Source organism: Elgaria multicarinata, chromosome 5, assembly GCF_023053635.1.
Source record: "Elgaria multicarinata webbii isolate HBS135686 ecotype San Diego chromosome 5, rElgMul1.1.pri, whole genome shotgun sequence".
Classification (NCBI taxonomy): domain Eukaryota; kingdom Metazoa; phylum Chordata; class Lepidosauria; order Squamata; family Anguidae; genus Elgaria; species Elgaria multicarinata.
The window spans coordinates 86,195,240-86,209,543 of NC_086175.1; the positions used below are offsets into that span (position 1 = coordinate 86,195,240).

At 39.0% G+C, this 14,304-nt stretch overlaps 1 protein-coding gene across 3 annotated transcripts in view; it reads right to left on the minus strand.

The window, feature by feature from the left end:
* The window catches only part of GBE1 (1,4-alpha-glucan branching enzyme 1), a 216,902-nt gene that overhangs the window by 157,944 nt on the left and 44,654 nt on the right, over positions 1 to 14,304 (minus strand). For all 3 annotated transcript variants that reach the window (XR_010025475.1, XM_063126768.1, XM_063126767.1), the window contains exon 3: positions 11,468 to 11,583. Coding sequence is in view for 2 of the 3 variants with exons in the window: in XM_063126768.1 (XP_062982838.1) it covers positions 11,468 to 11,583 (116 nt within the window). In the remaining variant the exon portion in view is untranslated. The remainder of the gene's footprint in view (positions 1 to 11,467; positions 11,584 to 14,304) is intronic.

A 14,304-nucleotide genomic window follows, 5' to 3' on the forward strand; every position in this document is an offset into this window, starting at 1 on the left:
GAAGACTTACTGAACCCTCTCCTGGGGAAAGATGGTCTGACAACTGCTGTTCCTATATTGGTAATTTCTTGGACTCCTGTACTCTACATGGGGAAGTCCTTAAAGATCATTCAGAATCTGTAACTGGTCCAAACTGGACTATTTGCTGACTGGGAATAGTTACTAGGGTGATATTACTCGAGTATTCAGATAACTCCACTGATTGTCAGATAAGCTTTTGGGTGCAATTAAACGTACCAATTCTTAGTCTGGGACCATGTTACATCAATGACTGCCTTCTCTCATATGAGCCCCTACCGCATATGCTTAATAATCTTCAGAAACCCTAGCCTAAGTGCCAAAACCCTGCTAAGCTAGGCTGGTGGTTATAAACAGCACACCCTTTTCAGTGGTGGCACCAGTTCTTTTGAAATCCCAATAGATGTTTCCCATGTCCTTTACTGCTGGCATTCAAGTGCATAGTCAAAATATATATGTCTTTTAAGACAGACAGGTTTTCAAGGCTGTTGACATTTTAACATTTAGTTGCTGCAGCTTGAATACTTTATTGTGGCTTTAATGTTGTTACTGACAAATGCTAATGATGTTAGCTAGCAAATGTCCACAAGCAATTACTTATGGATTTAAAACGGAAGGAAAACCACTTGGTAAGAGCAGGATGTGGAAGGAAATTATAAGAACAAATTTAAGCTGGGGGAGGGGGGGCAAAATGCTCATATATGATAGTATTCAGGCACTTTTGATTTCTATAAAAAGATGCCTACATTTCCATATGTCCGCTGATATTTCAGATTTAGCTACCCATTTGCATTTGGACTTGTATCAAATATTTAATACAAATGTCAATGGTTGGAAAACAAATTAAGCATACTTATCTCTTTCTATGTTCAAAAAGTTTATCTACCCACTTATTTAAAGAAAAAGAAAAAAAGGAAAAAGAAAGAGATTTAATCAAGTAGCTAAGCCTTATCTCTAAAACAGGCCATGCCTTGATTTTCCAAAAGAGGGAGATATAACTCCATTCGAAAAATTGTACTGATGCTTTCCATTTCAATAAAGCACCTAAAATATATTCTAGTGAATTATTAAAGACCAGTAACTTCTCTCATTTTACTTTTGTATTAAATGTCACCTTATGTGTCATTACTGGTCTATTCATTAAAAACATAAATCCAGCCCTATATTTGCATCTAGGCTGCGTTAACCAAAATGAAAACTCTAATCACCATTACAAAAAGCAACACACATATGAATACATAGGACTAAAGTAACAGAGCTTTCTATCAATCATTGCATTAATAATTATTGGTGATACTAGAAATTTCACTGGTACTGGTAGTTCCACCATCACCCCAAGCTCACTTCATCACTGAGTTTTCCCAGGATGCTTCAGAATTTTTTTGGAAAGCAGACTGGTCTTTCCCAGTGCCCTCCACAAAATCCACTAGGAAAAGCTTGCATTCTGCCCTTCATACTAGTTCTCCCAATCAGACATGGAGGAAAGGGAATGAACAAACTCCATGCATATAAAAAAAAATGATACACCTGAACATTCTCAAAAGCATCCAGGCCTTAAGAATAAGGCCTATAATGCCTCTTCTGTCCGCAACTATCACTTCCAATACTGGTTCAACCCCACCCTACCCCACCCCATACACCAAGGATAAGTTTGCTTGGAAAGAAGAGGAATTCTCCCCACTGCCACCATCACACACACACACTCATCAGACTACCTTACTATAGACTGAGATGGATTATTAGGCACAGGTCTGCTGCTGCTGCTTACACTGAACATTGGGGAGTCTAGGGCAACTATAAGTAGGGGCTAGTAGTTAATGCACCATTTCCCAAGCTGGAGCCATCCAGGTATTTTAGACTTCAATTCCCATCAGCCCCTGCCAGCATAGCCAATGGTCAGGAATGTTGGATGTTTAGTCCAAGATTTCTGGAGGGTACTAGGTTGCAAAGGCTGGATTAAATAATAAATTTCTGTATGTGTATGGCCTGATTGGCTAATAAGCAATAAAGTGTTGTTGCATAAATAATAAATTTGAAGGCATTCAAAAAGCAGAGAAAAGGAAACCACAATTTTGCTTGCAACATGGTTGTCCCGGGATTGACTTTTTTTCCTGGCCTCAGTGCAATGAAGGGAGGCAGAACTGAGAATCATCTCATTGGGTTCATCGGATAGAAGGGGGCTGTTCTGGTTATTTGTTGAGATTTCCTTTTTCTGGCCTACTGGTATGTCCTTTGAAAAGGGGATTCTGGCTGATGGTGAGCTCCACGTACACTCCAGGGTCAGAGTGTCAGGGTCGGAGACCATTTTGGGAACTGGCTGCAAAATGGAAACAAACTGGAGTGACGGGAGTCCTTACAATCTTGGAATTCTTCCCTGTAAGTAATGAGCATCCACATCTATGCAGATTGTTTGGGACAGTTCTACTGCAAATTTCTAGTGTGATTATAACACCACTATGTAAGTCCTTGAAAGTTACAAGACTGCCGAACAAGTTTGTTCGGCAGGACTTGGACTTTGATATTTTGTTCGTTAGATAATGATTTTAGATAATGATTTTACTGACAGCCTGCCATGTTTTCTGCTACAGCTATTCTGGGCTCTGTCACTCACAGCAATGGAGAAGCCAGCTAGGATGTGAGGAATCCAATAAAACCTTGGCTTAGAGAAATAACAAGAGTCATCCATGCATCATCAGCTCCCAGCACAATGGCAGCGTATACAAGGACCATCATGTAATTCAGCAATTTTGTACTAGGGACGGGTTGAGTAAGTTGTGTCCTCTGAGTGTACAGCAACGGCAACCTTTTTGAATGGGGAATGCTTTACGGCTAAATGCCTGGCTGCTAGGACAACCATAGTAGCCACTGATGTTCCACTTAAGGTCAGGCTTCCACTATTTCTGAATATTTACATGTTGGAATAGAAGCTTATGTTGTTTTGAGGTTGAGGGGTTGGTAGCATGGCCCAAATCAGACCACTCAAAGAATCTTATAGTAGCAGCATATTAATCTTTTAGAGCAAGGAATTTATTGTAATGACTGGAATGTTTAAACCTGATTCAGAAGGCAAGAGATCAAGAGGTGCACCTGCACTGGACATATCTGGGGTCTGCAAGATTCACAGCACCAGGCTGATGGGGCTGATACATTCAGGGGTGGGAACTCTAATTAGATAAGGGCAGGATTAATTGCAGAATGAGGTTCAAAGCCAATGTTGGATTACAGAAATAGAGGACTAGCAAGAGACACATCTAACGGATACTGGGCACACTTGCTAGGAAAGGAGTTGGGTAGATTAAGAAGACATTTGCTGAAAATGTGGTCTTATTTATTCCAAGCTATGACTCAGGAGTCTTCATTCCTGGGTTCAGGGACAAATATAAAATATCTATATAATATATCTATATAAATAAAAATGAAGAAGACCGTTCGTTACTGTCATTATATCTCTGAAAGTTCTTCACCGATTGCTTTGAAATTTTGACACAGTGTTGCGTTCGAATACGCGAGCGTTGTTATGTAACTATGTTCTCTATTTGCATGTACTCTCGCAATTGGCTGAGTGAATATAGATGTCACACCTGTGACAGTTACACGTTCTGAAGAAAGGTAACTGCCAGGAGTTTCCAGTAACCTCCTCACCGTAAAAACATGCTTTTATATCTACGAAAGTTCTTCACTGATTGCTTTGAAATTTTGACACAGTGTTGCGTTCGAATACGCGAGCGTTGTTATGTAACTATGATCTCTATGGGGTCAAAGGTTTGTCTTAAAATGGAAGAAATAGGCCTCCTCAAAACCAGTCCTGCTGATCATTGTGACATCACCAACCAGTAGGCCAATCCGCTGCCTCTGCCTCCTCTCCTATTTGCATGTACTCTCGCAATTGGCTGAGTGAATATAGATATCACACCTGTGACAGTTACACGTTCTGAAGAAAGGTAACTGCCAGGAGTTTCCAGTAACCTCCTCACTGTAAAAACATGCTTTTATATCTCCGAAAGTTCTTCACCGATTGCTTTGAAATTTTGACACAGCGTTGCGTTCGAATACGCGAGCGTTGTTATGTAACTATGTTCTCTATGGGGTCAAAGGTTTGTCTTAAAATCGAAGAAATAGGCCTCCTCAAAACCAGTCCTGCTGATCATTGTGACATCACCAACCAGTAGGCCAATCCACTGCCTCTGCCTTCTCTCCTATTTGCATGTTCTCTCCTATTTGCTCTTATAGGTCATTGTGACATCGCCAACCAGTAGGCCAATCCACTGCCTCTGCCTTCTCTCCTATTTGCATGTTCTCTCCTATTTGCTCTTATAGGTCATTGTGACATCGCCAACCAGTAGGCCAATCCACTGCCTCTGCCTCCTCTCCTATTTGCATGTTCTCTCACAATTGGCTGAGTGAATATAGATGTCACACCTGTGACAGTTACACGTTCTGAAGAAAGGTAACTGCCAGGAGTTTCCACTAACCTCCTCACCGTAAAAACATCCTTTTTAAAAAACAAAACAGCAGGCCAATCCACTGCCTCTGCCTCCTCTCCTATTTGCATGTTCTCTCACAATTGGCTGAGTGAATATAGATGTCACACCTGTGACAGTTACACGTTCTGAAGAAAGTTAACTGCCAAGAGTTTCCACTAACCTCCTCACCGTAAAAACATCCTTTTTAAAAAACCAAACAGCAGGCCAATCCACTGCCTCTGCCTCCTCTCCTATTTGCATGTTCTCTCACAATTGGCTGAGTGAATATAGATGTCACACCTGTGACAGTTACAAGTTCTGAAGAAAGGTAACTGCCAGGAGTTTCCACTAACCTCCTCACCGTAAAAATATCCTTTTTAAAAAACCAAACAGTAGGCCAATCCACTGCCTCTGCCTCCTCTCCTATTTGCATGTTCTCTCACAAAACTTTGCAATGGCACGCAGCTTGCAGTAAAAAAATTACTGAGCAACGTCATAGAAGGAACAATCTTGACAGGACCTTTCAAAGGTGAAGATGTCCTCATTCCTTGCATTCCTATGATTCCAACAGATATGCCATTTCAATTGAAGAGATTGCAATTCCCAATTCGATTGGCATTTGCAATCACCATCAACAAAGCTCAGGGCCAATCTTTAGAATTGTGCAGTTTAGATCTAGACACAGATTGCTTCTCACATGGAGAATTATATGTTGCGTGTTCTAGAGTCGGCAAACCAGACAATCTCTATATCTACACAGATAATGGAACAACTAAAAATATTGTATATCCACAAGCATTGTGAAATTAAACATATTAGAAACATCCGCTTTGTCTTTTCTTTCTTTTCAATTTAACCAGACTGAGCCACAGCAACGCATGGCAGGGTACAGCTAGTATAAAATATAAGAACAAGATTGCTAACTAATTGATAAATAAATACAAAATAATCCAGAAATAAGACTTTATAACTAACATTACAGTTTCCTTGTTTCCAGAAGATTATTATCCAAATTTTATTATCATAATTATCATATAAAATGTTGAAGTCCAATCACTTCATGAATACACCACTACCTTTATAGCATGATCCAAAACCTAATTAGATTTGCTCCCGATTAAATCCACTTCAAATGGGACTAAATTGGCTAGATTCCAAGTGCCTTGACTTAAACTGATTTACGACTCAGGCTGTCAGTGTGAAATGAGTATTTCAATGCTGTACCATTCATTTTCATAATAACCCCTAAGAGGTCAGACATTATTATCAGCCTCACAGTAAATACCTTTGATATTATTCTTGTGATAGCTGTCCAAGCAAGCAAAAGGCATTATCTAGATCCATTTAGTAAATTATTTCATGGTTGCCACAATGATGGCTATGTATAACTGACAGACTTCATTTCTGGAACTTTTGGCAAAAATCTCACCTGTGAACCCAGTATTGAGAGGTTGAAGTTATTGAAAGGTGTAAACAAGCATGATTCTTGAAATAGAAAACTAATGTGAGCTGGCAAGACTTAAAATATATAGGCCTAAGGCTTATTACAAACTATACTTGCCTACTGAACACAGCAAGATGTACTTCTGAATAAACATGCATACGACTATGCTGCATTACATCAAGTGTCATCTGAAGAATAGTCTAGAGTACCCTTCCCCAACCTGATGCCTTCCAGGTGTTTTGGACTACAACTCCCAGGATTCCTGATCATTCATCATATTGCAGGGCTGATAGAAGTTGTAGTCTGGGATGGCACAAGATTGAGAAGCAACTGGTCTAGAGGTTTCTTAATACCACTAACCTATCATAGACAGTACAAAGTCTGTGCAATAGTAGTCCATGTATTGTTAAAAATAAGGGGAAAATGTGTGACAATGCTGAAGAAACTTTAATAAGGGAAGTTTCACACAACCGTATTGTGAAGGAGAGCCCTGAATGTTGGAAAGTTTCATGGCATGACATCTCTCCACATGACTCAGCAATAACAATCAATGAAAGTAAAGCTGGCATGATAAGATTTTCTACCATGGTGACAGCAACTATTTAGGAATGATATAGGAATGCACACTGTCTTTTTAATATATGATTACCACACACTAGCAGAATGAGCATCATTATCATAGGTGGGGTGCATACAGAGAAAGATCTGGTGCATTTTAAGGACTGGGGACTGGGTAAAAAGCCCTTCATCTCAGTGAATTGGACCACAGGGCAAACATTTTACTTTTTCCCTACAGAAGTGAATAACTCATATGGGTGGAAGTCAAGGGGGGTATTTAATGATAGCATTAGGGTGGATAAATCCTGCTTCCTGCCCTTGATGATTCCTAGTGACCCAAGACTATTTCTGTCTCCATAGTTTTTTTTCTTACAGCCTAGGAACCAGAATATAAAAGACATAGAGTGATAGAGGAAAGAGTGGTATCCAAGAAAAAAGAAAAAAAGGAAGAGGTATAGATTTTCATGTTGATATTTGAAGTTGACCATAGCAGAGAAAATCCTAGGCTGCATATTCTTTGGGTTCCCCCAACCCTCATGACAGACAAGTTAGGAAAGCTTCTGCAGCGTCAGTTAAACAAAATTGAAATTAATGATAAAATTCACTTTCCTTTCTATTTGATTTTCTTCAGAACTCAATTATAAAACAGGCTATCAAAAGGAAGCTCCCATTAGTAGTTTATTCATGATAACTTCAGAAGACAATTCAGAAGCCATGGTTGATATTTAACAGGCAACCTTAGTCACTACAGGTTTTGGGTGAAATTACTTCTAATCAAGGCTTTAACTATCATAATTTTAAAAAGCACTGATCGTTTGATGTATGCATAAAATGTTAGGAACAAGTTTCATTATGCCTCGTGTATGAAGGGAGGGAGGGCTCTCCAAGTTAGTTTAAAGGGGGGATTATGCAGACAAAGGTGGTACTGGATAACATTTAAATAATCCCAGAAAAAGTAATAAAATATCTACTGACCCCCACTCAAAGCACATGCATAATAAAAGTCCAATTACTAACAGATCAATACTTCAGCTGAGTGTCATGCATACCAGTCTATTAATATAGGGTACAACTTGAGTGTTAAAAACAGTTCTAATTTGGGTACACCGAGTAATCCTACTGTAACATAAGGTACTGGAGCCTTTGCAACTTGGTGCCCTCTACATGTTTTGGACTTCAACTTCCATCAGCCCCAGCAAGCATGGCCTATGGTCAATCTGGTTAATTATACCAGGTTAAGGCAGAGGTAGAAACAAGTAAAAACTACTAGTGCTTCTCATTATTTCATTTCATTTTTTCTATCTCATACAAGTGTAAGCACGTGTGCACTCTCTCTCTCACACACACACGTAGATCAACACACAGCAGTACTTCAATTAGCATGCTTTCCCCATTTTTCTGCAGTCATTTTAAACAAACCAGAAGACCAACCTAAGCTTTGTTGTTAGCTTGTTTAACAATTGACTGGAGTTTGTTTTAACCCACAATACTTGGTATCACACATAAGAAAACCAGAATCAGGGAACGTGAACTACCATCAAGAATAGTTCACACGCATAACTGGAAGGTAGAAAACCCTAAATCCAATATTTAATAACTACCTAAAGTGTGTAGTAAGAATATCTGCAAAATGAACATTTTGGGAATAGATTAACATCCAACACATGTCTACTGAAAAGCAAGTCCCATTGAGTTCAATAGGGATGATTCCCAGGTAACTGTATAGGATTGCAGCCTAAATAAGAAAAAAAGTTGCATTTTATAGAACATTAAAAGACTGTCCTTAGATTTTTAAATTGCAAATGTGATGACACAGATCCTAATGACTTAAGTTTTAAGATAATCATAGTGAAGTATATGAACTCTAGTCATAACAAGTAAGTCCTATAAGAAAATGTTACTAATCTCCACCCTTAGGGTTATTCCCACCCCACCCCGAGGATTGTGTATTCCTACAAAACGTAGGGTTCCTCCAAGGCTGCTAACACCTCTCCTCTTGTACATGGATGATACCATGTTGGCTACATAGGGGTTGTCACTTGGAGAATTGAGTTTGCTCTTAATATATATGATTAAGATATGGTTTTGTTCAAACCAAAGTGAGATCTATTTTCAATTATCCACTAATCCAGATACACATCTTGTGACAGAAACATGTCACCTTCAGCAGCTGACAAACTAATTCTGAAAAACGGCTAACAGTCTACAGGGAATAAACCTCAGCTGATTTATAAAGGTTAATCCCACTGGACAGAAATATCAGATGCATCTTCAACAAGGGCTTTAACAACCTATTTTCTCTAGCCATTAAGCTTAAAAATGGGACGACTATACAGAGAACTTGAAACAGGAAGAGGCACTACTTTTAATAAACTAACTTTATGTTTGTGACCTCTGTTCCTCATTTATTTTCATGTGGAAAATGCTGTGACCAGTGCCCTATTCTAAATTAAAGGTCCTCACTACTATTCTAGCTTCCTATTCTAGCACAGGCTATTTGCTTTTTTCAGTTCTAAAACATAAATTAACATATTTCAAGTATTCCTTATATCAATGTTTGGTAATGCACCCTTTGATAATTAACCCTATGACTGAATACATTTCAATATTATTAAATATTAGACTGTGCACAATTTGAAAGATAGTTGGTTTACAGCTCATTTAAGAAAACTTGCATTTTCCCAGCTCACTTTAAATAGAAGGACACCAGAATATTGCTACCATTTACCCTCAGGCCTATAATGAAATCCAAGAATTAGTTGGGCTACTGTCATGACACTGGACTGCAACAATCATCATTATTCTAAATAGTTCACATTAGTATTAGCATACATTTCTTGAGCAGTAAAAACATATTAACTTGTCCCAAATTAGGCCACATTGTTTCTTACGGGCTCATGATTACATCTCCTCCATCCACAAAGATTAACTAGAGTAATATGCATTTGGAACAATTTTATCTTTTTTATAAATAATAATAATAATAATCTGTAAGATTAAAAAAAAAGTAGTATGGTTTGGATCCTAAGGTTCTCTTGCAGCAGTGAAAGGCACTTTCTGCTTGAGCTGAAGCAGGGCACAATTTTCACCAGTTTCCCCTTTCTGCTGCCATATCCTGTGCTATATATCATCCAGTGCTGGAGAGTTACCAAACTCATTGAAAAAAGTAACCTTTGGGAAGGACATAGGAGGCTGTTCAGGGAAAGGACAGACGGAAAAACCCAAATTCATGCTTGGAATGGATGTTTGTATCAAAGGCTGCACCTTCTGGCTATTTGTAGGTTAATGTTGTAGGAGAGCCATTTGCCGCTAATAGTGTCTGGGAATTTGCTGGAATTTTTCTTAGATGGGTCAGAGCTTCTGGATGTAGATATACACATGAATAAACAAAACCACAGCTCCTGCTGTTTGTGCTCGGATGATGTCTTTCCTGGGATGCAAGAGAACATCCTTTAATACATGTCCCAGCAACTTTAAGCCACTGTGAAATGTTGTTTCTACATTACTTCCATAGTTCTTAGCAATTAAAAACCTCCCCAGAAATGAATACAACTAATGTCCAGATTAATATGTTTCAGGTTGGGATGGCAATGACTTTGAATTAACCCATTGCATCATTGAACAAAAAAACTTGTGGACCACAAAACACACCTTAATTGGATAGGTTCTATGATGGTTCATGGTGAGCCTCTCTAAAAGAAAATGGTATTCAAACCAGGAGGCGGCATTCTTCGTGGAGATGAAAAAATGAAAAAAAAAAGTTCCCATTGGAGCTAAATGGAAAGAAGTCTCCATTGGAGCCAAATGGAAGAAAAAATGAAGGGAAAAAAGCCTCCCACTGGATCCAAATGGAAGTGTTTTTTTCAATCCTAATTGCTGGGGGAGGAGCCATTCTTCAAGGAGAATCACAACTAGTGAAAAAAGCCTCCCGTTGTCAGTTCCTTGTCAAGTTGCTTGTTTCACCAGCAAATGCACATCCCTGTTTCCCTTCACTTGTACTTATTTGCAAACTACTCAGCTGGGAAGGTGAAAACTAGTAGGCACAGCTACTGTACAACCTATTATTCAGGAGGCTGTGCAGCATTCAGAAACAGAACTGGAAGTTTCGGCCATAGTATATCCTCCACAAATTCTGCTTATACTTCGTTTACTATTCTCCAATCTTCACTAATTCTGGATGCATAAACCTCTTCCCTATGCTGTAATATATATCTAGTTGCCTGTCTTTTATGCCTGCTGTGGAAGGTAAGGCAGAATAATGGGCTCCAAAAGGTACCCTTTCTTATGTAGAAAATGTCTTCTGCTGAAATAATGGCAAAACTATTCCACAAGTAAAACTATATATGTTCTTCCATTCATGTATCCTCTTGAAAAAAACAGAAGTGTGAACATTGCAATAGAACATACTATACCAGTGCATGACTTCTTTTCTAACCCTTTAAAGAACAGATCTGGTAGCTGCTTTCCCTTCTACTCATTGTCCTTTAGATCCAATCCTCCAACTTATCTGGCATGAAAAGGCAGGAGGAGGAATTTTCCTTCTATACACTTCCTTCCACTCACAGTTCTCACGATCCAATCAGATCCCTATGTATTATTGAATTTTCATATATTTCCCTTAGGCACATACCTTGGACAAAGTCCACTTCTCCTCCTTAGTCTCCATCTCCCTAATTCATGAGTCGCACAAGTCTAGCACTGGGTTTCTCTTAACATTTATTAAACCCTTATTTATATTCATTCATTTTAGGTTTGCTGTAAAGTCACCTTCCTTATTCATCGTAATCCCTTTTGTTCCCTGCATTGTCATGATACCTTTGTTTTATATTATTTTGACAGAAAGCCATGTAGGTGAAGAGAAGGATCTGCAAGTCTCCTTTGAACTTTAAAATATAAATTGGCACATCACAGAACACCAGGAAAACTTCAATATCAGCTTTGAGAAAGATTGAATAGAGCAAAAGTACAATTTTGAAGCTAGCACCTTCAGTTTTGATCCATGAGACACAGGTTTAAATCCATCTGGTCCAGGTGGGATGAATAACTCCCATTTCCCAAAATCCGCTTTCTTATATGGATGGGAAAATGGATTCCAGTTATCTGCAATAAAAGAAAAGTATTAAATATAAAGCATGCATTAAAATGCACAGCTCATATATTTGAATATCAAGCTTCATTCTGTACAACAAATCTTATTGATTTGGGATTTTAAACGAATCTGGGAGATTATTTTAATATCAGCAGTGAAATTCCAAGGATGAAAAAGAGTTCAAATTCTCCCTTGAACTTAAAATTATGAATGAAATGTACAAATATGTTCTCCTTAGTCCTCCTTAATTGTTACCTGGAAGATAAAAGAATTTTTTGATACTAAAATTCCTTCCTCCTTTCACATCCTTCCGTTTGCTCACTTCTTCGCTAACAAGATTTCATGCGCCCTCATCCTCATCTTTTCTTTTAACCTTTTTCTTCTTCCTTTCTTTTTCTTCTAGTGGTTGCACCAGTGTTTCAATCTACTTATCTGGTCGCTCTTTTTAAAATAACAACATTTTTGTTATTTATTCTACTAAACATAGCCAGAGTGGTAAAAAGCATAAACACAAAACCATACCCTTCTTGTTCTATTGGCAAACTTATGCAACCCATGCCTTTAGGGTTGCACTCCCATACTGAACTCAACAGGAGTTGAGCCCCACTGAGCCCCACTGCAACAGGAGTTGCAGCCCCACTGAACTCAACAGGACTCACTTATAAGTAGACATGCATGATAGGTTTGTGATAAGGGTGAGTTAGACAAATTGCATTCTGCCAGGGTGGGGGGCATTAGATTCTACAACTTATACTCATAAAATAGCTGTGAGGATTGATCTGGAACTTGGCATGGACCATCCTCAAACTGACTTCTCATGCTCTACAGATTTTGTTGTAGAAAGGGAAATAGTTTATAGTTTAAAGTTTGACAGGTAATGCCAGTTTGACAGGCAATGTCAGTTCCCCCCCCCCGTAGAATTTGCTGGGGTTAAATTAATTGGTTGATTTCACCATTTGTATTGAGTCTTTTGAGAAACTATTTGCATCAGGGGAGGGGGAAGGCTCCTAAATAACCAGCCATGGTTTTATTGGCACAATGTGATTTTAAAGGTTTTAGTTTTGTATTTGATGAGGAGCCGGATTCCCTTTTGTATTGTTCACCACTCTGATATTTTATTGGATTTAGAGTGGTATATAAATCTTATAAATAAATAAGGTATTTTTCACGTGCCTAGTTTCTGTTAGCTAGGGTTGTGGGGAGACAGTAGTAATTATTGTTGGTTAACAGGGAGATCAGAGAGAATATGTAGGCCCAATCTATCTACTATTCCCCAAACAGAAGATTTTAGAAGAAATCTGAAACCACCCCTGCCCTCCAAAGAAAGGGAAATTCTGTGAAATTAAAGGCCAAATGTAAAGTAAGGGCAGGTTCTTTTTCTCCTGGCCTACTTAGTAAAGGCCTGGCAGTGGGTACAGGAGTCCACTCTGTGTGCCTCTCCAGGGCAGAGAAGGAAGTTGGAGTGTCCATCAGCCAATGGATCTTCCCGCCACGATAGGTACAATTTTTGAAGAAGGCCTTGTGCCCCAAAGGGGCAGTGAGATGGGGGGGGGGGGTAACTCAAGGGAAAATATAGAAAGAAGAGAAATTAGAGGGAAAGAAAAGAGGAGAACTCTGTTCAACGTCTCAGGAGGGGACATTAGAATTGTTAGAGATTTTTGCTGTAAGGCAAGAAAACGTTCCAAAAGCTGCTAGTCATTTCAGCAGATGAAAAGTAACTGAGAGACGCGGGGAGCCCTGAAGGGTCAATGAGATAAAGAGGAAGAAAAAATCAGAGAAAATAGGGAAGGGAGAGAAAGTAGAGGAAAAGTAGAACTCTGTGTGTGGGACAAGGTGGGTGAGACTGCTGCCTAAAACTTTGTTTAGCTCTAGGACATTCTGAATGACTGCTCTGTGCAGGTGCATAACACCTCCAGATGTGTGAATTAGAGAGACCATGAAGAAGAAACTCTATTCCCATTCTTCATAAAAGTCCAGAAGTGCACTGCTTTTCAGATAGAACCTATGTTATAGTAGAGTTTGAACATCATAGTATGTCCAGAGCCAATGTCTGTACTTAACTTGAGGAACACTGAATTGTGAACTCTGCTACAAGGAGATCAAACCAGGTACTTGTAACGTGGAATGATAGCTACAGTTGCATGATAGTGTCTGCTGCAGACTCTATAGTCAATAGTTGGTTAATAGTCAACACCACAGTCGATTATCGAGGGGGTACTCCCCACACAACATGGTTATGATCAAACTGTGGTGTGGATTAAGGCTAGTGTCGAGTTGAAAATTAGTCAACTGTGTGTTTGATTGACACATCCTCCAGCCTGAAACGAGTCATTGAGTCTATTCTAGTAAACAAACAAATCTGGGACTTAGGTCCACCGCTCTGTCACTGAAGGCCTCCAGATCCAAGGAAGTGGCGAAGCTGGAATAAACTACAGACCATATACATATCCCTAAATAACATGTCTTTTAAGGGTGTGGCCATTAAAGGCTGCAATTTCCCAGCATTTTGGATCTCGAGTAAATATAGAACACAGCATGTTAAATTGATTTTCCCCCCATTATTGATAGTACTGTAATGTAACTCTATTGTTCCTGCAATAGGCCAATTAGTACTTCATTTTGGCATTCACTATCTCCTGGTTGTTCCTGAGGATAGCATGTGCTTCTGCTCTTGCCCCCTTATATCATGAAGAATGTTTTCTTGATCCCTTCTAGTTGCCCTTCCTGTCTAA